This window comes from Rhincodon typus, chromosome 33, assembly GCF_021869965.1.
Source record: "Rhincodon typus isolate 14 chromosome 33, sRhiTyp1.1, whole genome shotgun sequence".
Taxonomy (NCBI): domain Eukaryota; kingdom Metazoa; phylum Chordata; class Chondrichthyes; order Orectolobiformes; family Rhincodontidae; genus Rhincodon; species Rhincodon typus.
The window spans coordinates 1333077-1358612 of record NC_063364.1 but is presented as its reverse complement, the minus strand read 5'-3'; the positions used below and the strand labels follow the sequence as shown (position 1 = coordinate 1358612).

General features: G+C 44.1%; 1 protein-coding gene across 2 annotated transcripts in view; it reads left to right on the top strand.

Annotated features, from left to right (window-relative positions):
• Window positions 1–25536, top strand: part of aldh1a3 (aldehyde dehydrogenase 1 family, member A3) — a 139036-nt gene that overhangs the window by 57654 nt on the left and 55846 nt on the right. For both annotated transcript variants that reach the window (XM_048615912.1, XM_048615911.1), the window contains exon 3: window positions 11919–12059. In XM_048615912.1, the coding sequence (XP_048471869.1) occupies window positions 11919–12059 (141 nt within the window). The remainder of the gene's footprint in view (window positions 1–11918; window positions 12060–25536) is intronic.

Below are 25536 nucleotides of genomic sequence, written 5' to 3'. Positions count from 1 at the left end.
TCATGACCTCAATGTTGGTGCCATTGGCTGCTTCAAGGACAGTTATATTAATTTGCCTGTCTTCCCACCCTTCTCAAACAGCACTGATGGTACTTCTCAAGGGTCTTGAAGCTATGTCTATACTTAGTCTACTTTTTGAAGCCATATGATGAGTCGAAAAATAACTCCCTTATACACAAGGATCTTGATGTCTGCACAGATGTCACAGCTGAAGACTCTCATCCTGAGACATCAGAAGGCAGCACTTGCAGATTGGATGTGGTGTTGAGTGTCCACAACAATGTCAGCCTTCAGTGTGAGGTAGCTTCCCAGGTAAGCAAAATGTTCCGTGTTTAGAGGATTTCTCCATTGGTTTAATGGAGAGATGGAATAGAACTTGCCCTGAGAGAGGTTGGTGAAAGATTTGAGTCTTCTTCAAATTGAGGCTGAGATCAATTCTTCAGTATGCTTCCATAAAGGCATTAAGCAAGGCTTGAAGATTCTGTTCTGAGTGAGCAGAGATAACATTGTCATCCATATAATGAAGTTCCACAAGCGAGGTCAGTGTCCTTTTCTTATTGGATTTCACCTGGTTAAGGCTGAAAAGATTTCCACCCATCCTGTAGACAATGTCCACACCATGGGGAAGTTTGTTCTTGATGATGAAGAATGGTGGTGATGAAAATGGAGAAAAGGGTGAGGGTGATGATATACCCCTACTCGACCCTACTTGACCTTAAAGAATTCTGTCATATTATTGTTGGTGAGGACCATCACCAACATGTTGCATGTCATGGAGGAACATGTGGATGAATTTCAATGCACATCTGGCCTTTGACAGAGTTTTCCAAAGCAATTCCTAACTGACTGAGTAAAAAACTTTGGTCACATTGATGAAGCTCATGTAGACTAGTTGGGGTTTCTGGAATTTCTCTTGTAGTTTCTGAGCAGTGCAAATCATGCACACAGTTCCACAGTTTAATCAGAAGGCACATTCCAAGACTGGGAAAAGGCGCCTAGTGAAGATTTTGTCAATGATCTTCCTGGCAATGGGGGGTAGGGAGATTCTTTGGTAGTTCCCACAGTCCACTTTGTCTCCTTTCTTGGACAGTGGCAATGGCAGCATCCTTGAGATTAGCAAGGATTTCTTCTTTGTCTCAGATTTGCAGTAACAGTTGATGGAAATGAGAGGTCAATTCTGTTCCTCCAAGTTTGAAAATCTCCACTTGAATTCCATCTACTCCTGTGGCTTTTCTTCATGTGTCTACTGGTGGTTTCAACTTTGGCCACATTGGGTGGGAGTCCAGAATCATCTTTAATTTGGAATTGGGAGATTTCCTTAAACATGTCCTCATCAACAATTGTATCACAGTTTATGGGTTCCTTGAAGTGTCTCTCAAAAGGGTTCTGTCCTCTTAAGAACCAGCCTAAACCCCATCATAATATATTAAGAAGGTAGCTTAGACCCTGACTTTTTCTTATTTTAAAGGTAAATGGAAGGTGTTGCGTTCCAGATGGATTTCGATTGTTGAAACTACGTGATATTAAGCATAATTTATTCATACACTATAGTTAAATACAACAACAAAAAAAAATTGGCTTACCCTGTAACTCCAATGGAAAACTTAACAGAATGATAGATTAGTTAGCTACTAAACTGTAACCATTCCAATATAGTGACATCCCATAAACACATCCTTGGCAAAGACATTCAGAAAACAGATTGCCCCACAAGCAACTCCAGGATCCCCAGAGGAAAACTCTGAGAGAGTGTAGCCAGGAGAAATGTGCTGTAGCAACAACGGCTACTACTGAAAATCTAAGAAACTAAAAATTCTGGTTCTGTGAGAGCTTGACCACACCCATTCAGACTGCTTCTACTGTTCCAACTTTAAGAAAAGAACCCGAGCCCTCACAAGCCATTTATTCTGGTGGTTCTGTGGAGACTGCTCATTACCTCTACATTAAAATCGCTCTTTTAAAATAAAGGACAAAATAACCTCTTAAAGCCATAGTATCATCACAATCCTTACTCTGCACTGGTTTGAAGCCAAGGATGTTGGTAGCATTCTTGATAGCACTAGAGAAGCTCTGGGTGTCTTTCCAGCAATGATTTGCAGCTCCTTAGCTTTCACAGTCCATCTTTGATTCTTGAATACCCTCATTCTTCCTTGTAACTCTGCCTTTGCTGTTTGATGAGTTCTCCTTTTTGCCTCGCTGGCGATGTTGTTTTGCCAGGCATTGAGAGCTTTCCTCTCGCCATTGTTGAGGTCTTGGATGATGTGGTCATTGTTGTTGAGCCAGTCTTGTTGTTTCCTGATCTTGTAGCCGATGGCTTCATCAAGTGTGAGATGATGGCCGTCTTCAGCTCTTTCCAGATTTTCTCCACTCCTGTAAAATGAACTCTCTGGAAATTTTGCTAAAGGTATTGTTGGACACTTGCTAGGTTTTTGAAGCTGCTCAGCATTGAGCTTTATTCTGAATGATTTCTTCATCTTCAGCTGCTTCTGGTGGTTTTTGATGGACATTGAGGAGTGGCAAAGCTGATGGTCCGTCCAGCAGTCGTCTGCACTGATCATCGCTTTAGTAATAAAGACATCCTTTTGGTCTTGGGAGTGAATAATGACATATTGATCACATGCCACTGCTTTGATCATGGTTGCCAACAAGAAGTCTTGAACTTGTCTTTTCAGCAGAACAGTGTGTTGGTGGTGATCAGCTGGTGATTTGCACATTTAGTGAGCAGGAGAATCCTGTTGGTGTTGCAATTGCTAACTCCTTCCTTTTCTTAATTCACTTGTGGAAAGTGAGCATCACTGGCTGGGACAGCATTTATAGCCCGTCCCTCGTTGCCCTTGAACCGCTGCATTCCTCCTGCTGTGGGTTGACCCACAATGCTATTAGGGAGGGAATTTCAGGATTTTGACCCAGCAACAGTGAAGGAACGGTGATATATTTCCAAGTCATGATGGTGAGTGGCTGAGAGGGGAACTTGAAGGTGGTGATGTTACCATGTACCTGCTGCCCTTGTCCTTCTAGACGGAAGTGGCCATGGATTTGGAAGGTGCTGGGCTGAGAATCTTTGGTGAATTTCTGCAGTTCATCTTGTACATATTACAGACTGCTGCTACTGAGCACCAATGGTGCAGGGAGTGGATGCTTGTAGATGTCGTGCCAATCAAGTGGGCTGCTTTGTCCTGGATGATATCAAGCTTCATGAGTGTTGTTGGAGCTACAGTCATCCAGTCAAATGGGGAGTATTCCATCACATTCCTGACTTGTGCCTTGTAGATGGTGGACAGGCTTTGGAGGGAATCAGGAGGTGGGTTACTCACCACAGTATTCCTAGCTTCTGATCTGCTCATGTAGCTACTGTGTTTATGTGATGAGTCCAGTTGAGATTCTGGTCAGTGATAACCCCTATGGTATTGATAGTGGGAGTTTCAGTGATTGTAACTCTGTTAAATGTCAAGGGGAGGTGATTAGATTGTCTCTTATTGGTGATGGTCAAATCCTGGCATTTGTGTGGCAAGAATTTTACTTGCCGCTTGTCAGCCCAAGCCTGGATATTATCCAGATCTTGATGCATTTGAACATGGACCACTTTAGTATCTGAGGAGTCATGAATGGTGCTGAACATTTGAAGCTTTGATTTGATTTGGTTTGAATTATTGTCACGTGTACCTGAGTACAGTGAAAAGCTTTGCTTGCAAGCACATACAGGCAAATAACAGTAAGCAAGGACATACAGATCATTGGGTGAAAGAAACTTAGATAGACTGAGGCATACAGGTTACACCACACAGGATGTGCACGAAGCACGATCAACATTAGCAAGATCAGCTTATTTGAAGTTGGAGAGTCCATTCATCAGTCTAATAACAGCAGGGAAGAAGTTGTTGCTGAACCCGTTGGTGTGTGTATCTTCTGCCTGGTGGAAGAGGTTGTAGGACAGCATGACCAGGGTGGGAGGGGCCTTTGATGATGTTGGCAGCCTTTCCGTGGCAATGAGAAGTCTAAACGGAATCCATGGATGGGAGGTTGGCTTCTATGATGGTCTGGGCTATGCCCACAACCTTCTGTAGTTTCTTACAGCCCTGGGCAGAGCAGTTGTCATACCAGGCTGTCGTGCACCCGGACAGTATGCTTTCTGTGGTGCATCTGTAGATGTTGGTGACTGTCCTTGTGTGGATGTGCCAAATTTCCTGAGCTGCCTTAGGGAGAAGAGGCGTTGTTGTGCCTTCTTGACCGTCACATCTACATTGGAAGTCCAGGACAGGTTGTTGGTTACTGTCAGTCCAAGGATATTGACACTCTCCACCCCCTCAAACTCAGCACCGTTGATGTAGATGGGGGCGTGTTCTCCTCCTTTCTTTTGTTTTGCCGACATTGAGAGGTTGTTCTCATTGCACCACATGATCAAGCTCTCTATCTCTTTTCTGTATTCTGACCCATCATTGTTTGATATCTGGCCTACCACGGCGGTGTCATCAGCAAACTTGTAGATGGCATTCATTCGGAATTTAGCATCACAGTCGTGGGTGTACAGTGAGTACAGTAGGTGACTGAGAATACATCCTTGTGGGGTTCCACTGTTGAATGTTAACAGGATGGAAGTTCAGTTGTCTATCTTCACTGATTACGTTCTATAGATCAGGAAGTTGAAAATTCAGTTGCATAGGGCAGAGCTAAGACCTAGGTCTTGGAGATTTGAGATCAGTTTGGAGGGGCAAATGGTGTTGAAGGCGGAGCTGTAGTCAATGAGCAGGAGTCTGACGTAGGTGTCCTTGTTGTCCACATATTCCAGGGATGAGTGCAGGGCTAGGGATATGGTAACCTCTGTGGACCTGCCTCTTTGGTAGGCAAATTGCAGGTTATTGAGGCAGGTTGCGAAGCTAGGGTTGATGTGGGCCATGAATAGCCTCTCAAAGCGCTTCAAGATTACAGAAGTCGGAGTGACTGGGAAGTAGTCACTAAGACATGTTGAATGTGCTTTCTTGGGTATTGGGATGACGGTGGTCTCCTTGAAGCAGGTGGGGACTTCGGCTTGTAGGAGAGAGAGGTTAAAGATATCAATAAATACCTCTACCAGTTGGTCTGCACAGGACCTAAGTGCACAGCCAGGGACTCCATCCAGGTTCGTCGCTTTCCTTGGGTTGACTCCCAGGAAGACCGATCTGACATCTGCAGCAGCGACAGAGGGAACAGCTATGTCCAGGGCTGTTGGGGTAGGTGACACCATGCCACTGGCATTCTGCTCGCACCAAGCATAGGAAGTATCAGGGAGGGATGTGTTTTTGTCTGCTATCTTGCTGTGCCTCATTTTGTATCCTGTTATGTTGTTTAGGCCTTGCCAAAGGTGGTGGGAGTCTGTTTGGCTGGTTTGGATGTCTAACTTGGTCTGGTACTGCCTCTTGGCATCTCTGATGGCTTTGCAGAGGTCATATCTGGGTTTTCTGTATTGGTTTGGGTCACCCAACTTGAATGCTGCACATCTGGTCTTCAGTAGGGATTGGATTTCTCGGTTCATCCAAGGTTTTCAGCTGGGGAAACACTCGGATTGACTTAAGTTCTGAAGAAGGGTCACAGGACCCGAAACTTTAACTGTTTTTTTCCTTCACAGATGCTGAGCTTTTCCAGCAACTTTGTTTTTGACCTGGATTGACTTCTTTGGTATACTGTCCTCCACACTGTTGCTAATGAAGTCTGTGATGGTGGTGACGTACTTGTCTAAGTTATCTGCTGGTGCAGTCCACTGATTCCAATTGTGCAATCATCAGCGAACATAATGGAGGAAGGTCATTGATGAAGCAGCTGCAGATGATTGGGCCTAGGACACTGCCTTGAGGAACACCTGCAGAGATGCCCTGGAGCTGAGATGATTGACCTGCAACAAGCATGACCTAATTCCTATGTGTCAGGTATAAGTCCAACCACCGGAGAGTTTGCCCCCTGATGCCCATTGATCCGAGTTTTGCTAGGGCTCCTTAATGCCACACTCGGTCGAATGCAGCCTTGATGTCAAGGGCTGTCACTTTCACCTCACCTCTGGAATTCAGCTCTTTTGTCCATGTTTGAACCAAGGCTGTAATGAGGTCAGGAGCTGAGTGGTCCTGGCGGAACCCAAACTGGGCGTCACTGAGTAGGATATTGCTGAGCAGATGCTGCCTGATAGCACTGTTGATGACAGCACTTTGGGTTGGATTTGTCCTTTTTTTTATGTACAGGACATACTTGGGTGATTTTCCACATTGTCAGGTAGATGCCTGTGTTGTACCTATACTGGAACAGCTTGGCTAGGGGAGTACTATTGCCGGAATGTTGTCAGGGCCCATAGCCTTTGCAGTACTCAGTGCCTTCAATTATTTTGTGATGTCATGTGGAGTGAATCAAATTGGCTGAAGATTACCTGTAATGCTGGGGACTACTGGAGGAGGCTGAGGTGAATCATCCACTCGGCACTTCTGGCTGAAGATTGCTGTGAAAGCTTCAGCCTTGTCTTTTGCATTGATGTGCTGGGCTCTTCCATCATTAAGGATGGTGATATTTGTGGAGCCTCCTCCTCCAGCGAGTTGTTTAATCATCCACCACCATTCACAACTGGATGTGGCAGGACTGCAGAGCTTAGTTCTGATCCGTTATTTGTGGGGATAGCTTAGCTCTGTCTATCACCTGCTGCTTATGCTGTTTGGCGTGCAAATAGTCCTGTTTGGTGGCTTCACCAGGTTGACTCCTCATTTTTGGATATGCCTGGTGCTGCTCCTGGCGTGCCCCTCTTCACTCTCCATTGAACCAGGGTTGATCCCTTGGCTTGATGGTGATGGTTGAGTGGGGGGATATGCCAGGCCATGAGGTTACAGATTGTGCTGGAGTACAATTCTGCTGCTGTTGATGACCCACTGCGCTTCATGGATGCCCAGTCTTGAGTTGCTAGATATGTTCGAAGTCTGTCCCATTTAGCACGGTGATAGTGCCACACAACATGGTGGAAGTTATTCTCAATGTAAAAGGGGGACTTCATCTCCACAAGGACTGTGCGGTGGTCGCTCTTACCGATAGTGTCATGGACAGATACATCTGCGGCTGGCAGATTAGTAAGGATGGGGTCAAGAATGTTTTTCCCTCTTGTTGGTTCCTTCACCACCTACTGCAGACCCAGTCTAGCAGTTATGTCATTAGGACCAGACCAGCTTGATCTGTAATGCTGCTTTCAAGTCACTCTTAGTGGTGGACATTGAAATCCCTACCCAGAGTGCATTCTGTGCCTTGCCACCCTCAATGCTTCCTTTAAGTATTGTTCAACATGGAGGAGCACCGATTCATCAACTGAGGAAGGACGGTACATGGTAATCAGCAAGAGATTTCCTTGTCCATGTTTAACCTGAAGCTATGAGATTTCATGAGGTCAGGGTCAATGTTAAGGACTCCCACAGCAACTCCCTCTCAACTGTATACCACTGTGCCACTACCTCTGTTGGGTCTGTCCTGCGGGTGGGACAGGATATAACCAGGGATGATGATGGTAGTGTCTGGGAATTTGTCCATAAGGTATGATTCCATGAGTATGACTATGTCAGGCTGTTGCTTGACTAGTCTGTGAGACACAGCTCTCCCAGTTTTGGCACTAGCCCCAGATCTTATTAAGGAGGATATTGCAGGGTCAATAAGGCTGTTTCTGCTGTTGTCTTTTCTGGTGCCTAGGTTGATGCAGGTGATCTGTCCAGTTTTATTTTGTGGAAACTTTGTAGCGATTGGCTTGCTAGGCCTTTTCAGAGGACAATTGAGAGTTGACAACATTGCTGTGGGTCTGGAGTCACACGTAGGCCAAACCAGGTGAGGATGGAAGATTCCCTTCCTTAAAGGACATTAGTGAGCCAGGGTTTTTCCAACGATTGGCAATGATTTCATGGTCATCAGCAGATTCTTAATTCCAGATTTTTTTTATTGAATTCAAATTCCACCATCTGCCATGGCAGAATTTGAACCCAGATCCCTAGAAAATTAATTGAATTTCTGAATTAGTCATCTAGTGATAATACCACTAGGCCATTGCCTCCACTTACAATGGTTCCTTTCCAGAGTTGGGTGTCCTTTCCAAGCCTGGAGTTGAAGTCTCCCAGGGATGATAATTTTATCTTCCTTAGGGATGTTGATGAGTGTCTAGAATAGTGTCCAGAATGGAGTAGAAAACTTCTTTGGACTCCTCTATTGCATCAAGTGTTGGAGATAGGTACTCATGATTATTACCTGCTGGTTTTTGACAAGTTGTAGACAGAGTCATGAGGCAATCATTGATATCAACAGAGAGCTCCAAGAAACAGTTGATGACTTTGTTCTTTTTGACGAAATCAAAAATGCATCCTGGTTTGATCATTGGGTTTTCCTCTGTTGGTGTAACCACAACTTTATATGAATGTGTGAGATTTTAAAGGTTTTTGGCTGTTTCCATCTACAAGCCAGACATGAGTTGGATCAAGGAGAATTCTGTGCTGCTCTTTAATTGTCGGGAGAATGGCAGACTGCAATGACTGCTTCCTCAATGTTCACATGGGGTCTGTCCCTGTGAAGGGTCATGCTACATGGGATAACAATTGGAAAGGGCAATCAATAGAGCACTACCTCCAGCAGGGTGTGTTCACTCAATGTTATTGTAATTGTGCAGTTCTTTCTTGAGGTTTGACATGGAATGTCTGAATGACATTCTGGAATTTCAACACTGAAGACGTAAATATTTTTAGTTAGAAATTCCATTTCACTGTTAAAGGTTCAGACTGATCCATACCCAACAACCTGCTTTGAAACAAAAACAGAAATTGTTGGAAAAGCTCAGCAGGTCTGGTAGCATCTGTGGAGAGAAATCAGAGTTAACATTTTGAGTCATGTGACCTTTCCTCAGAACCGATGGTAGCTAGGAGTTGGTTATGTCCTGGTTATCCGTGGTTATGTCCTATCCCACCAGCAGGACGGACCAAGCAGAGGTAGTAGCATAGTGGTAAACAGTTGAGACGGAGTTGCCCTAGGAATCTTCAACATCGACTCTGACCTCATGAAATCTCATAGCTTCAGGTTAAACGTGGACAAGGAAACCTCTTGCTGTTTACCATGTACCATCCTCCCTCAGCTGATGATCAGTACTTCTCACGATGGTAGCTAGGTAGCTAGCAGTTCTGAGGAAGGGTCACCGGACCTGAAACGTTAACTCTACTTTTCCCTTCACAGATGCTGCCAGACCTGCTGAGCTTTTCCAGCACCTTTGTTTTTGTTCCTGATTTACAGCATCCGCAGTTCTTCAGGTTTTTATGTAACTAGGTAAATATTGGTTTATGTGCAGAGGCTAGGGTGGGGAGAGGGGTGTAAGGAATAAATGATAGGTTCAGACAGAGCCTAAAGAGAGAGAACAGTTGGGCTGACAAAGAAGTGGATGACGATCTGGCTAGGAATGTGAATGGCGATGAGTGAGGACTAGTAGTGGCTAACAATGGGTTGTGTGTAATAGCTGACTACGTGTTAACAAGGCCTGGTGTGCGTGTGGGGTTGGGTAAGGACACGGAACAGCTCAAGCCCTAAAGTTATTGAACTCAATATTGAGCCCAGAGGGCTGCAGAGTACCCAAGCAGAAAATGAGGTGATGTTCTTCCAGCTTGTGCCAAGGAACAGGGCAGTGTTTTGAAGTGGCAGACAAGTGGAAGCTCAGGGTCTTTTTTTTCCATTCAGAATGTCAGTATTCTGCGAAGCGGTCACACAGTCTACACTTCCTTTCCCCAATGTAGAAAGAGACCACATTGTGAGCAACAAATGCAGTAGAATCATAGAATCCCCACAGTGTGGAAAGAGGCCATTCAACCCAACAACTCCACACCATCTCTCCAAAGAGCATCCCACCCAGACTCATCCACGCACCCTATCCCTGTATTTCCCATGGCCAATCCACCTAACTTACACATCCCTGGACACTATGGGCTATTTAGCATGGTCAATCCACCTAACCTACACATCTTTGGACTGTGGGAGGAAACCAGAACACCTGGGGAGAACATGCAAACTCCACACAGACCCTTGCCCAAGGCTGGAACTTAACCTGGGTCCCTGGTGCTGTGAGACAGCAGTGCTAACCACTGAACCACCGTGCCACCCCAGACTAGTTTGTGTGAAGTGCAGGTAAAGTGCTGCTTCACCTGGAAGGTATGTTCGGGCCCTCGGATACTGAGGAGGGAGAAGGTAAATGACAGGTGTTACACCTTCGGCAGTTGCTGGGAAGGTGCCATGGGGCTGTGGGGGGATGTTAAGAGTGAAGGAAGTGTGGACCAGGGTGTCTCGGAGGGAATAGTCCCTGTGGAAGGCGGACAAGGGAGGGGAGGTGAATATGTGTCTGGTGGTGGCATCTCTCTGGAAGTGGTGGAAATGGTGGCTGATGATCTTCTGGATGTGGACATTGGGGAGATGGTAGGTAAGGATAAGGAGCACCATGTCGCTTTTGTGGAAGGGAAGAGGGGGGATGAGGGCCAAATTGTGAGAGATGGGTCGGATCCAGCTGAGGGCCCTGTCAGCAATGGTGCTGGGGAATCTTCAGTTGAGGACAAAGGTGGACATTTCGGAGGCTCCTTTGTTGAAGTTGGCCTCGCCAGAACATATGCAACAGAGTCGGAGGAACAGGGAAAATGGAATAGAGTCTTTACAGGAAGCAGGGTGCCAGGTTGTATAATCCAGGTCACTGTGGGAGTCGGTGGCTTTATAATGGATATTGGTGGCCAGTCTATCCCCAGAAATAGAAACAGAGATGTCGAGGAAAGGGAGGGAGGAATCAGAGATACGCGAGGTAAAGGTGAGAGTGGGATGAAAGTTGGAAGCAAAATTAATGAACTTTTCTAATTCCGGATGAGTGAGGGAAGCAGCACTGATGATATCTTCAATTTGAGGAGAAAGAGTTGTGGATGGGGCCTGGACTAGGACTGGAAAAAGGAATATTCCACATACCCTACAAAGAGACAGGAATAACTGGAGCCTATAAAAGTACCCATGGCCACCCCTTTGACCTGAAGAAAATGAGAGGAGTTAAAAGAGAAGTTGTTCAGGGCAACAACGAGCTCAGCCAAGTGGATGTGGTGGATGGAGACAGTTCAGGCCTTTGTTCCAAGAACCTGCTTTGAAAACTCTGCTCATATTTTGACATAACAAGGTGTAGAGCTGGATGAACACAGCAGGCCAAGCAGCATCAGAGGAGCAGGAAGGCTGATGTTTTGGGCCTAGACCCTTCTTCAGAAACTGTGACAGCTGTGACAAATTGCACCACAGCAGCTGAACAAACCCATGGTATTCTAAAACAATCAACAACACTCTAAATTAAACTATCCACAATATTCTAAACATATTATCAATAATAATTACCAAATAATCAAAAATGTTAATGGATCATTTGAAAAGATCCAGGATTCAGATCTAAATCCACATTTTTACCAAAAACTGGTTCATTCTTCCTTAGGTCATTTACTTTCTACCTACCAAAGTTTGTTGAAATTTGTCCCTTAGTTTTGGAGATATATTGTTTGGAGGCAAACAGACCAACAGGATTGAGAACATTACCTCTATTCATCTTAAACAGTAGATGTCACCGGTCTGCCCTTATAAGGGGTATTACCACATGGGATAACTGATCTCCCCTCTAACGGGTATTACCATATGGAGTAGGCAGACTGCCCTGTATGCAGCATTACCATATTGGGTAAGCTATCTGCTCCTGTATGGGTAAGCAGTCCGTCACTTTACGTGCTATTATCACATGAGGTAAGCAGTCTGCCACAGTACAGATGATTAGAGGTTGACATCACTGTAGAAAGTCAGGGTTGATCAAGGTGAAGTTCTCTTCAATATGTTTCAGGGTAATTAGTGACAGTGCTGTAGTGACAGAGCGTTAACCTGCTGTTACTGGTCTTCATTCCCAGCCTGATGTGGACAAAGCAGTGGAAGCAGCAAGAGAAGCTTTCCAGCCAGGATCCCCATGGAGAAATCTGGATACATCAGCCAGAGGACAGCTCTTATATAAATGGGCTGACCTCATTGAGCGAGACCGACACATTCTGGCTGTAAGTAAGATGAGATCATATAAAATATACATTCTCAAACTAGAAATACAAAATTAAACCAGTGATGCATTCTAGACTGAATTTCAGCTCCAGTATTTTATCACGGTATCAGTTCGATTAAATATTCTACTTCTCCAATTGATTAGTTTTTAGTGAACTTGCACGTCAATTGATTATTCCATACAGAGTATTAGAATTGTTTTATGTCTTAGAGAAATACTGACAATTATTAGCAATTATTGTGACAATGATATTGTATTTAATATCTAAAAGGATTCAAATATTGTTGGTTGGATAGTGTAAAAAAATTGTTTTCATAAAGAAATGATGAAAAATGCCATTAAAGATTCATCTAAAATAGTTAAATAATGCACTTTATGGAATAAAGGATAACCGACAAGATTGACACAAAGTCCATCCTGGAATTAACACCAGTTTCTGCATCTCTCTTGTTGACATGAATTTCCTGTGGAGTTACTTTGCTTGTAGTGATTGGAAAGGCCAGAGGAAAATAACTGAAATTTAAAGGAGTAATCGTGAGTGAGTGTGTTGCTCTCACTTTCCCGGGAACCTTCTCCCTCTTGGATACAACTGGGGATTTTCATTTCAAAGGCCGTTTCAGCTGCTTAATCTTTCTTTTTTTATTTATACACTCGTGGGACATGAACTGAATCAACATTTATTGCCCATCCTTAGTTGGCCTTGGTGAGCCACCTTCTTGAACTGCTACAGTCCATATGCCGTAGATAGATCCACAATGCCCTTAAGAAGGGAATTGCAGGATTTTGACCCAGTGACAGTGAAGGAACAGTGATATAGTTCCAAGCCAGGATGGTGAGTGGCTTGTAGAGGATTTTGCAGGGGGTAGTGTTCCCATGTATCTGCTACCCTTGTCCTTCTAGTTGGAAGTGGTGATGAGATTAGAAGGTGATATCTAAGGATCATTAGTAATTTCCTGCAGTGCATCTTGTAGATAAAGCACATTGATTCTACTGAGTGTCAGTGTTGGAGGGATTGGATGCTTGTGGATGTGATGCCAATCAAATAGCTGCTTTGCCCTGGATGGTGTCAAGCTTCTTGAGTGCTGTTGAAGCTGCACCCATCCAGGCATGTAGGGGATATTCCATCACACTCCTGACTTGTGCCTTGTAAATGATGGACCAGCCTTTGGGGACTCAGGAGGTGAGTTACTCGCTGCAGTATTCCTAGCCTCTGACCTACTTCTGTAGCCACTGTGTTTATGTGGTGAGGTCCAGTTGAGTTTCTGGTCAGTGGTAACCCACCCAGGATGTTGATTGGGGAGATTCAGTGATGGTAACACCATTGAATGTCAAGGGGCAGTGGTCTGACTGTTTCTTATTGGAGATGGTCATTGCATCACATCTGTGTGGCATAAATGTTACATACCACTTGTCAGCCCAAATCTAAATATTGTCCAGATCTTGTTGCATTTGCGCATGGACTGCTTCAGTATCTGAGGATTTGTGAGTGATCCTGAACATTGTGCAATCATCAGCAAACATCCCCACTTCTGACCATATGGTGGAGGGAAGGTCATTGATGAAGCAGCTGAAGATAGTTGGGCTCAGGAAATTCTACAGAAATGTTCTCAAGCTGTGTTGACTGTCTTCCAGCAACCACAATAATCTTCTTATATGCCAGGTTTGACTCCAACCAGTGGAGAGTTTGTCCCAATACCCAATGATTCCTATTTTGCTAGGGCCTCTTGGTACCACACCTAGTGAATGTGACCTTGCTGTCAAGGACTGTGGTAGTGATTGTAACATGATCAGCCAGATGGACCTCATATAATATGAGTTCCCTAATTGGGGCTGTTAATCTGGCCCAAACAGGGAACACTGTCTGACAGCTAAAAAGATGGGTGTCAGACATTCTGATATGCTGAGAGCTGGCTCTCATGGAGCTGGATGAGAGTCAAGTATTTCCACATATAAAAACAAGGTGACTAGGTGACAAGAAACTGGCCTCTGTGCACTTATTTCCAGATGTGGAGATGCAGGTGTTAGACTGGTGTAGACAAAGTCAAAAATCACACAACACCAGGTTATAGTCCGACAGGTTTATCTGAGGCGTAGTGTGAGAGAGAGGGTAAAAGACACAGAATTTATTAGCAGAAAGGTAACAACCTTAAAATTGGCCACTTCTTGTTGAATCTTTAATCAGTTAGGAAGGAGACTATTGATTAAAGTGCAAACTCCAGATTCCTCTCAAGTCATTGTCTTGAGATAATTAAAGGTTTTATCAATGTACGCAAAAAGTGAAATCTCAGGTCAGACAATGAATTTTAGGTATGAGGTATTGCTTAGAATCTGTCTATGTTTTAAACTGGGGTCAGGTTTATTTTGAGCAAAACAGAATGTATCCACATCTACACAAACATCTTGGATGAAATAATTCGTGTGTGTGTGTGTGTGTGTGTGTGTATGGGCACATGTGTGTGTCTGTGTCTGCGTGTGTGTGTGTGTGTGTGCATGTATCTGTGTATGGGCATGTGTGTGTGTCTAAGTCTGTGTGTGTCTGTGTATATGTGTGTGTGTGTGTGTGTGTGTGTGAGAAAGACAGAGAGAGAGTGTGCACATGTGTGTGTGTGCTTCAGAGTGTGAGTGTGAAGGAGTGTATATGTGTGAGAGAGTGTGTGTGTGTGAGTGTCTGTGAAAGAGAGTATGTGTCTGAGAGAGGGTCTAAGAGTGTGTGTGTGTGAGTGTGTTTGTGTGAGAGTGTGTATGTGTGCGTGTGTGTGGGTGTGTGTGTGTGTGTGGGAGTATATAGTGTGGTGGGGTCCCCCGTAGTACGATATGAACTGAAGATCTCGATTGAGGCCATCCTCAAAGAACAAAGAACAAAGAAAATTACAGCACAGGAACAGGCCCTTCGGCCCTCCAAGCCTGCGCCGATCCAGATCCTCTATCTAAACCTGTCGTCTATTTTCCAAGGATCTGTATCCCTCTGCTCCCTGCCCATTCATGTATCTGTCTAGATACGTCTTAAATGATGCTATCGTGCCCACCTCTACCACCTCCGCTGGCAACGCGTTCCAGGCACCCACCACCCTCTGCGTAAAGAACTTTCCACGCATATCTCCCTTAAACTTTTCCCCTCTCACCTTGAAATCGTGACCCCTAGTAATTGAGACCCCACTCTGGGAAAAAGCTTCTTGCTATCCACCCTGTCTATACTTCTCATGATTTTGTAGACCTCAATCAGGTCCCCCCTCAACCTCTGTCTTTCTAATGTAAATAATCCTAATCTACTCAACCTCTCTTCATATCTAGCACCCTCCATATCAGGCAACATCCTGGTGAACCTCCTCTGCACCTTCTCCAAAGCATCCACATCCTTTTGGTAATGTAGCGACCAGAATTGTACGCAGTATTCCAAATGTGGTTGAACCAAAGTCCCATAAAACTGCAACATGACCTGCCAACTCTTGTACTCAATACCCCGTCCGATGAATGAAAGCATGCCGTATGCCTTCTTGACCACTCTATCCACCTGTGTTGCCACTTTCAGGGTACAATGGACCTGAACACCCAGATCTCTCTGTGCATCAATTTTCCCCAGGGCTTTTCCATTTACTGTATAGTTCGCTCTTGAATTGGATCTTCCAAAATGCATCACCTCGCATTTGCCTGGATTGAACTCCATCTGCCATTTCGCCGCCCAACTCCCCAATCTATCTATATTCTGCTGCATTCTCTGACAGTCCCCTTCACTATCTGCTACTCCACCAATCTTCGTGTCATCTGCAAACTTGCTAATCAGACCATCTATACCTTCCTCCAGATCATTTATGTATATCACAAACAACAGTGGTCCCAACACGGATCCCTGTGGAACACCACTGGTCACAGTTCTCCATTTTGAGAAACTCCCTTCCACTACAACTCTCTGTCTCCTGTTGCCCACCCAGTTCTCTATGCATCTAGCTAGTACACCCTGGACCCCACTTCACTTTCTCCATCAGCCTACCATGGGGAACCTTATCAAACGTCTTACTGAAGTCCATGTATATTACATCTACAGCCCTTCCCTCATCTATCAACATTGTCACTTCCTCAAAGAATTCTATCAAGTTGGCAAGACATGACCTTCCCTGCAAAAAACCATGCTGCCTATCACTAATAAGCCCATTTTCTTCCAAATGTAATAGATCCTATCCCTCAGTATCTTCTCCAGCAGCTTCCCCACCACTGACGTCAGGCTCATCGGTCTATAATTTCCTGGATTATCCTTGCTACCCTTCTTAAACAGAGGGACAACATTAACAATTCTCCAGTCCTCCGGAACCTCACCCATGCTCAAGGATGCTGCAGAGATATCTGTTAAGGCCCCAGCTATTTCCTCTCTCACTTCCTTCAGAAATCTGGGATAGATGCCATCTGGACCTGGGGACTTGTCCACCCTATGATGCTGCTTAGCCTGCTGTGTTCATCCAGCTCTGCACCTTGTTGTCTCGGATTCTCCAGCATCTGCAGTTCCTACTATCTCTGACTTGTCCACCCTAATGCCTTTTAGAATACCCAACACTTCACCCCTCCTCATGCCGACTTGACCTAGAGTAATCAAACATCTATCTCTAACCTCAACATCCATCATGTCCCTCTCCTCGGTGAATACCGATGCAAAGTAATCATTAAGAATCTCACTCATTTTCTCTGACTCCTCGCATAACTTCCCTCCTTTGTCCTTGAGTGGGCCAACCCTTTCTCTAATTACCCTCTTGCTCCTTATGTACAAATAAAAGGCTTTAACCCTGTTTGCTAAAGATATTTCATGACCCCTTTTAGCCCTCTTAATTCCTCGTTTCAGATTGGTCCTACTTTCCCAATATTCTTCCAAAGCTTCGCCTGTTTTCAGTCGCCTAGATCTTATGTATGCTTCCTTTTTCCTCTTTGCTAGTCTCACAATTTCACCTGTCAGCCATGGTTCCCTAATCTTGCCCTTTCTATCCCTCATTTTCACAGGGACATGTCTGTCCTGCACTCTAATCAACCTCTCTTTAAAAGCTTCCTACATATCAAATGTGGATTTACCCTCAAACAGCTGCTCCCAATCCACATTCCCCAGCTCCTGTCAAATCTTGCTATAGTTGGCCTGCCCCCAGTTTAGCACTCTTCCTTTAGGACCACTCTCGTCTTTGTCCATGAGTATTCTAAAACTTACAGAATTGTGATCACTATTCCCAAAGTAATCCCCTCCTGAAACTTCAACCACCTGGCCGGCCTCATTCCCCAACACCAGGTCCAGTGTGGCCCTTTCCCGAGTTGGACTATTTACATACTGCTCCATAAAACCCTCCTGGATGCTCCTTACAAATTCTGCTCCATCTAAACCCCTAACACTAAGTGAATCCCAATCAATGTTGGGCAAATTAAAATCTCCCATCACCACCACCCTGTTGCTCCTACATCTTTCCATAATCTGTCTACATATTTGTGCCTCTATCTCACGCGTGCTGTTGGGAGGCCTGTAGTACAGCCCCAACATTGTTACTGCACCCTTCCTATTTCTGAGCTCTGCCCAGATTGCCTCACTGCTCGAGTCCTCCATGGTGCCCTCCTTCAACACAGCTGTGATATCCTCTTTGACCAGTAATGCAACTCCTCCACCCCTTTTACCTCCCTCTCTATCCCGCCTGAAGCATCTATATCCTGGGTTATTTAGTTGCCAATCTTGCCCTTCCCTCAACCAAGTCTCAGTAATAGCAATAACATCATACTCCCAGGTACTAATCCAAACCCTAAGTTCATCTGCCTTACCTACCACACTTCTCGCATTAAAACAAATGCACCTCAGACCACCTGTCCCTTTGCGTTCATCATCTGCTCTCTGCCTACTCTTCCCCTTAGTCACACTGACTTCATTACCTAGTTCCTTACAGGCTTTAGTTACTACCTCCTTACTGTCCACTAACCTCCTCATTTGGTTCCCATCCCCCTGCCACATTAGTTTAAACCCTCCCCAACAGCATTAGCAAAAGCACCCCCTAGGACATTGTTTCCAGTCCTGCCCAGGTGTCGACTGTCCAATTTGTAATAGTCCCACCTTCTCCAGAACAGGTCCCAATGTCCCAAAGATCTGAACCCTTCCCTCGTGTGTATAGAACTTGGATATGAGCCTGTGCTCTGCGATTTTGCGTTGCTATGTATCTCAAAGTCCACCTTGGAGGATGCTTATCCGAAGATCGGAGGCTAAATATCCTTGACCCCTGAAGTGTTCTCCCACTGGGAGTGAACATCCCGGGCGGTGATTGTTGCGTGGTGTCGATTCATCCATGGTCATAGTGTCTGCCTAGTCTCGCCAATGTACCATGCTTCGGGGCATCCTTAGACAGAGGGGATGGCCTCGTGGTATTATCACTGGAGTGTTCATCCAGAAACCCAAATAATGTTCTGGGGACCTCGGTTCAAATCCTGCCATGGCAGATGGTGGAATTTGAATTTAATAAATATCTGGAATTAAGAGTCTAATGATGACCACGAATCCATTGTTGATTGTCAGGAAAAACCCATCTGATTCACTAATGTCCTTTAAGGAAGGAAACTGCCATCCTTACCTGGTCTGGCCTACATGTGACTCCAGACCCACAACAATGTTGTTGACTCTCAACTGCCCTCTGGGCAATTACAGATGGGCAATAAATGCTGCCTTGCCAGTGACACCCTCATCCCATGAACGAATAAAAAAAAGCATATGAGGTAGACAACATCGACTAGGTCACACGAGTACCTTTTTAGCTCAACAATATAACTGTTCTGAGGAAGGGTCACTCATCTGAAAATGTTAACTCTGATTTTTTTGTTTACAGATGCTGTCAGACCTGCTGAGCTTTTCCAGCAATTTCTGTTTCTGTCAATCAAACAAATGTCTGGTTAAATGGTCACACAGTTCTAATGGAGGTCGATATGACGCAGTGATCAGTGGTTCAGTGATCGTAGAACCAGTCTTTAACAAAATTCACTCTGGACGGCAACCCATCAGTTTGCTCAAGACCTTGGCTGGACTGGGAACCTATACTGGGGAACCTTTACAGATTAGGGGTAAAACTTCGGTTCCAGTCTCTTATCAGAAGCAGCTGGTTCAGTAACCACTGATGGTGGTAAAAGGCTCAGGCCCAAGCCTGATGGGGTGGTATTGGTTGAGAAAGATTTGCCTAGACTGGCCCAGCATTTTTCAATTAGAAAATGGCTGCCTGAGTGAAGTCCTAATTAAGTATCCAGAAGTTTTTCAGGAAGGTCTAGGGACTGTCAAAGGAGCCAGGACCACCTTGTATGTTGACCAGGAAGCAACTCCACGATTCTGCAAGGCCCACCCAGTGCCATTTAAGAACATAAGATCTAGGAGCAGGAGTAGGCCGTCTGGCCCTTCGAGCCCACTCCGCCATTCAATAAGATCATGGCTGATCTTTTCGTGGACTCAGATCCACTTACCCGTGTTCTCACCGTATCCCTTAATTCCTTTATTGTTCAAAAAAAATCTACCTTTTTTTTAAAAACGTTTACTGAAGTAGCGTCAACTACTTCACTGGGCAAGGAATTCCATAGATTAACAACCCTCTGGGTGAAGAAATTCCTTCTCAATTCAGTCCTAATTTGCTGTATAGACAAAAGTAGAGGCAGAAATCAGAGGGCTGGAAAGCAAAAGAATTATCAAACCAGTACGGTTTGTGGAATGGGCAGCATGGTCATATCGATTTTGAAGTCTGATAAGTCAGTTTGCCTTTGTGGGGAATTCAAACAAATGGTAAACTGCTTTTTGCAGCTGAAAAATACCCAATCCCTCACATAGAGGATTTATACGCAAATCTGGCAGGGGAGCTGTCCACTACATAGCTGGATGTGAGCCGTATGTTCTTGCAATTGTGGTTAGATAATAGATCCCAGAAGTATGCTACAGTTAATACCCAGAAGAGTTTGTACCAATATATGAAGTGCCTGTTGACAAAGCAACTCAGTCTCCCTGAGTGAAGTGTAACAAAGCACCATTATATGTGTATTTCTAGTTGTGCATGTGTCTATCCCCGATATGTAAAAATGTATGTTTTTGTATGCACACATGCCTGTACATGGATGCATATCTTTCAACATTGCATATGTATGTCTGTGTGCTTGCATCAATGTGTATGTACCTATGAATGCAACATATTGTGAATGTATGTGATTATACATGTGTGTTTATCAATGGGTATATGTGTGAGTGTATGCTTGTGCCTTTATTTTTGTATGCCTGGATGTGTAGGTGTGCCTAACGATCAATCTTATCAAAGGTAACTAATCCCACAGGTGATTAAATGAAAGCTAGAAATCTTTAGTTAATCACAGATAGTGGATGAGGAAATATTTATTCCCCAACATTAGTTGCACTTGGGCCTTCTGAACTGTATTGTTCTGTGTGGTGAGTGTGCTCCCACAGTGCTGTTGGAACTGGGGTCTCCAGAGTATTGACCCAGCGACCATGAAGAAACAGTGATAAATATCCAGGTCAAGGTACTGTGTGACTTGGAGGTGATGTGTTCCCACGGCTTTGCAGCTCTTGTGGCTTTCAGTTTATAAGTTCACAGGGAAGGGAAGTGCAATTGATGTACCCTGACTGCTGTGAGTTATTGCAGGCAATCTGCAAATAATTTATGCTGCAGCCAGAGTGAGCTGAAGGTGGAGGGGTGGATATTGAGAACTGTGGCCTATATTTAGGCAATCTCCCTAACCTGGATGGTATCAAGTTTCCCAGGTTTTGTTGTAGCTGCAGCCTTCCAGGTGAGAGTTCATCATACATCTGCCTGTGTCTTGTGATTGCCTGCGTTCAGGAGGCTGAAAGAACAACTACTATTATATAGCTCCATTAACATTACAAAGCAATATAAGATGCTTTATTGGAATCTATCATTTTAACACTGGCTGAGATAAACAGATATTTGTGTAATTGACTGAAAAAGATTAATTTTAATGATAATATTGGAGGAGATTTGGAGAGAGATGGAAATTGAGGAGAAAATTTGAGTTTAGGACCCAGGTAGCTGAAAGCACAACCATCAATGAGGGAGCAATAAAAACCAAGCATTCTCAAGAGGCTAGAATTACAGCAGCTCTGATATCTCAGAGCATTGTGGAACTAAAGGAGATGAAAGAGATCGAGAATGTGGGGAGATTACAAAGATAAGGGAAAGGAAGAGATTGCAGAGATGGTGGAGTGAGGAGATTACAGAGATAGGGCAGTGAGGAGTTCACAGAGATATAGGGACGAGATTACAGAGATAGAGTCATAGAGGCAAATAGATATGGAAGAGTGAGGAAACTATAGAGATGGGGGAGTGCAGCGGTTACAGAAATAGAGAGAGCGAAGAGGTTACAGAAATGGGGAAGTGAAGAGATTACAGAGGTAAAGAGGAGTGAGGAGGTTTCAGAAATAGTGAGGAGCAAAAACATGGAAGGATTTGAAAACAAGGATGAGAATTTTAACAGCATTGCTTTCTTGAGAACTAATGAAATGATAGAGGAATTAGTTAAGACACAGAAGTGGAGTTTGGATGCAGTTGGCAGGTCATGTCATGGCTGTACACAACATTGGTTTTGGAATACTGCATTCAACTCTGGTCTCCATGCTATAGGAAAGATGGGTGCAGAAAAAAATTACAAGGATTTCACCCAGGTTGGAGGGTTTGAACTAATGGGAGAGACTGAATAGACTGGGACTATTTTCCCTGGAGCATCAGAGGCTGAGGGGTGGCCTTATAGAAGTTTATAAAATCATGAGAGGCATGGATGGAGCGAATAGTCAAGGTCTTTTCCTCAGGGTAGGGGAGTCAGAAACTAGAGGGCATAGGTTTAAGGTGCAAGGGGTAAGATTTAAAGGGACCTAAGGGGCAACTTTTTCACACAGACTGTGTACAGAATGAACTACCAGAGAAACTGGTAGAATGACAACATTTAAAAGGCATCTGGATGGAAAGGGTTTAGAGACATATGGGCCAAATGCTGGCAGATGGGATTAATTTAGGATATCTGATCGGCATGGGTGAGCTTGACCGGAGAGTCTGTTTCCATCTCCATGACTCTGTGTCAGGTTTATAGAGAGTAGAATGTGAGTGAGCCACTAAAGGCCAGCACTTCAGCAGCACATGAGCTGAGACAGGGATGTGAAAACAGACATTCTTCACAATGATTTGTAGTCTAATATGATATCAAGGCTACAACCAATGTGGTTCAGTCTCAGCTAATTACCAGGAGAAGGGATGGAGTCGGTTATTAGGGAACAGATTTTGGGGTGGCAACAGAAGACATGACTTAGAAGAAATTTCTCTTCATCTGATACTGGGCATCAGATAGAGTCTAACAATGCACAGAAAGTGGACGTGTCAAGGGCAGTGGTGGTGAGGTAGGTGGATACTGAACATATGGAGTATGAAACTTCTGGCCTGTTCTGCTTCTGCTGCTGGTTTATTTATCAGAACCCCTGGTTATTACTGTGTTAAATGTACTTGCTGCCTGTTCGCATCATATGGAGTGAACTGAAGTGGCTGGACATTGATATAACTAATGGTGGGGACTTCAGGATGAGGCTGAATATGTTGATTCAGTTGCCACTTATAGCTGAAGATAACTGTAGTCACATCAGTTATGACTTTAATCATCAGGTGCTGAGATCTACCATGTAGCTGGGGGTAGTGATAGTCGCCTGCAGTCTTCTTTTTTGGTTGCCTGGTTCTCCATAAACATTCAGACAACATTTAATGGATCAAAGAACTTTCTTGTTATGGTTGTGGGACTGCTTATCTCTGTCTATATCCAGCTGCTGTGGGTGTTCAGCATTCCAGTGACTTCATCAGATTCAAGCTTTATTCTAAACATGGTGCTACTCCAGGAATTTGCAGCAGAACTCCATATTAAATCCCAGTGAGTCTCTTTGTTTGATGGTGATGAGGAAAGTGCATCCTGCCATCAGGTTACAGACCCATGGAGGATGCAATTCTAGTTTCAGGCCGTAGGATCTTATGTTCACAAGTAAGATGTATTCATTGTCTATGAAAAGTCTGCTGATGAGATGTTAAGGTGTGTTACTTCCTCACGTTAGTTCCGTCACCAACTGAAACAAGCTCAATCTGGCAGCTATACCTGTTAGCACTCGACCAGTTTAGTCAGTGTCAATACTGAGTCATTCTTGCTTACAGATACATATGTATACTTTAGAATACAGTCTGTGCCTAAACTTTGCTCAGAGATTCCTTCAAATAATAGCCAACCAAGAGGAGAAATAATTCATCAGCAGAAAGGGGGAAGCAAGAGGAAGTTACCTTGACGTTCTCCAATCTAAAGGTGTTAGGCATCATGGGGTTTGGAGTCCAAAGGCTGCTGTCAGCTGATCCCATGTTGTTGAAGCTCCCACTTGTGGAGGGACTGTATCATCGATGGAAATGGTGGACACGCAGGAATAGTGATGGAAGAATTTGGGATGATGACAGGCTGAAATAACTCTGCTGTTGCTTGACAATGTGTGTGACAGCTGTCTCAACCAGATATCACTGTGAAGTATATTGCTCGTCTTATAGACTTAACTATTCTTTAGTTAAGAGATGCTTGAGTCAATGCAGTAAATCTGTCCAATCATCTATCTTTAATAAACTTCTTAGTAAGGCAGGCCATTTCAGAGATCATGAAGAGTGAGGACTGTGTGTGTGTGTGTGTGTGTGTGTGTGTGTCTGAGTGAGAGGGGGGATTGTTGGGGAGCAGAGTGGGGATGGTAAATGTTCCTTTCCCTGAAGGACATAATGAGCAAGTCAGATTTTTACAACAATTACCTTTATATTATATTATATCATCTCACAAATTATCTATTCAATTTGACTTCATAACTACCAAGATGGAATTTGAACTTATGGCCTCAGAGTTGGTGATCCAGGACCGTAACTATGTAGATACTGTACCCAGCTTTTAATGAGTTGCCATCAGTAAGTTCTCACTCTTTTATGAGTTCCATGATCAGACAGCATCAAGCAAAGAAGAAACTATTAGGGTTAATTGAATACCACAATTATTCTACATCACAGGACAAGATGTCAATTTAAATTAATTTTCACCAGGTGAAGGCAAATTGCTGGTGAGATACTTTTTCATTAAACAAAGGCATTCATAAATTAAAGGTATGACAGACAACAAAGCATCTGAGGACAGGATCAATTCTTTTGTATTAAGGATGGCTCTATTACTGAAAAGGAGAAAAATGATACAATCCCATTACAAATGCATTCTATAAGAGAAAAGCAGCAGAGAGAAATTCAATCGTAAATAAATAGCTTCGAGTTGAGTTCAAACACACCTGGCCAGGAGCATACAGTGTGGTTCATCTGATGTGAAAACTTCAAGTTCTTTTCATGTCAATACGAATAAAGCACACATGTAATTTGATGATTGCAAACATTCGGTTTGTCAGCCACCAACTCTGTCATCGTAAACCACATCAGTGGAGGCAGGCTGCTAATCCAGTGACAGACCTTTCCAAAGGCCTTCCATGTGCCTGGACGTTCCTGCCCTTGATGCTACCTGTTCATGACTGTGCTCAGAAATGAAGGCTCAATCGTTCAGTGAGGACAATGGCCTTGATGATCCCAGTATTCAGAGGTTTTAGGGATTAGCACAACAGCAACTGGGTGTCCACTTGGAGAATAGTTTGTGGGGAGGGGGCTGGTGCTTTTGTACATTGTGAGGGGGAGGGGATTATGGAAACTTGCACTAACTGCACCATGTTGTGTAAGAGCATGTTCTGCTGGATGAGGTCTCTAACACAGCCTGAGGTGCCAATTCTGGCTCAGTAGTTGGTAAACTCACCTCAGAAGCCAACAACCACAGGACTGGAGCAGACTGATTCACTGACAGAACCTGTTCCAGCATGGCATGAGATGGTGAATGATCTGCCTGTTTACAAATGTATCCCTTAATACATTTGGATAACAGCTTAGTCTACAGCAGAGCAGTTGGGAGCATTCAAAAAGGAGCTGGGAGAGTACAGGTGAAACATGTACCCTTTAGAGGGACATGTCAGAGCAATAGGTTCAGAGAACCCTGGATGGCTAGGCCAATTCAGGATTGGATAAGGAAGAAGAGAAGGGCTTTTAGCAAGTTCAAGGAGAGCAATTCAGCTGCATCCCTAAAGGAAGATAGGAAGTGCAGGAGGGAACTTAAAAAAACAATTAGAAGAGCAAAAAGGGGGCATGAGAAAGAACTTGCAAACAGGATTAGGGAGAATTCTAAGATATTTTATAAATACGTTAAAGGGAAGAGGTTAACCATGGAAACAGTAGGACCCATTAGAGACCAAGGGATCAACCTGTGTGTGAAGCCGCAGGACATTGAAAGGGTGTTAAATGATCATTTCTCTTTGGTCTTCACTCTGGGAAAGGAGAATGCAGGTATGGAAATCAGGAAAAGGGACTGTGAGGAACTCACACAGTTTGACATTGGAAATG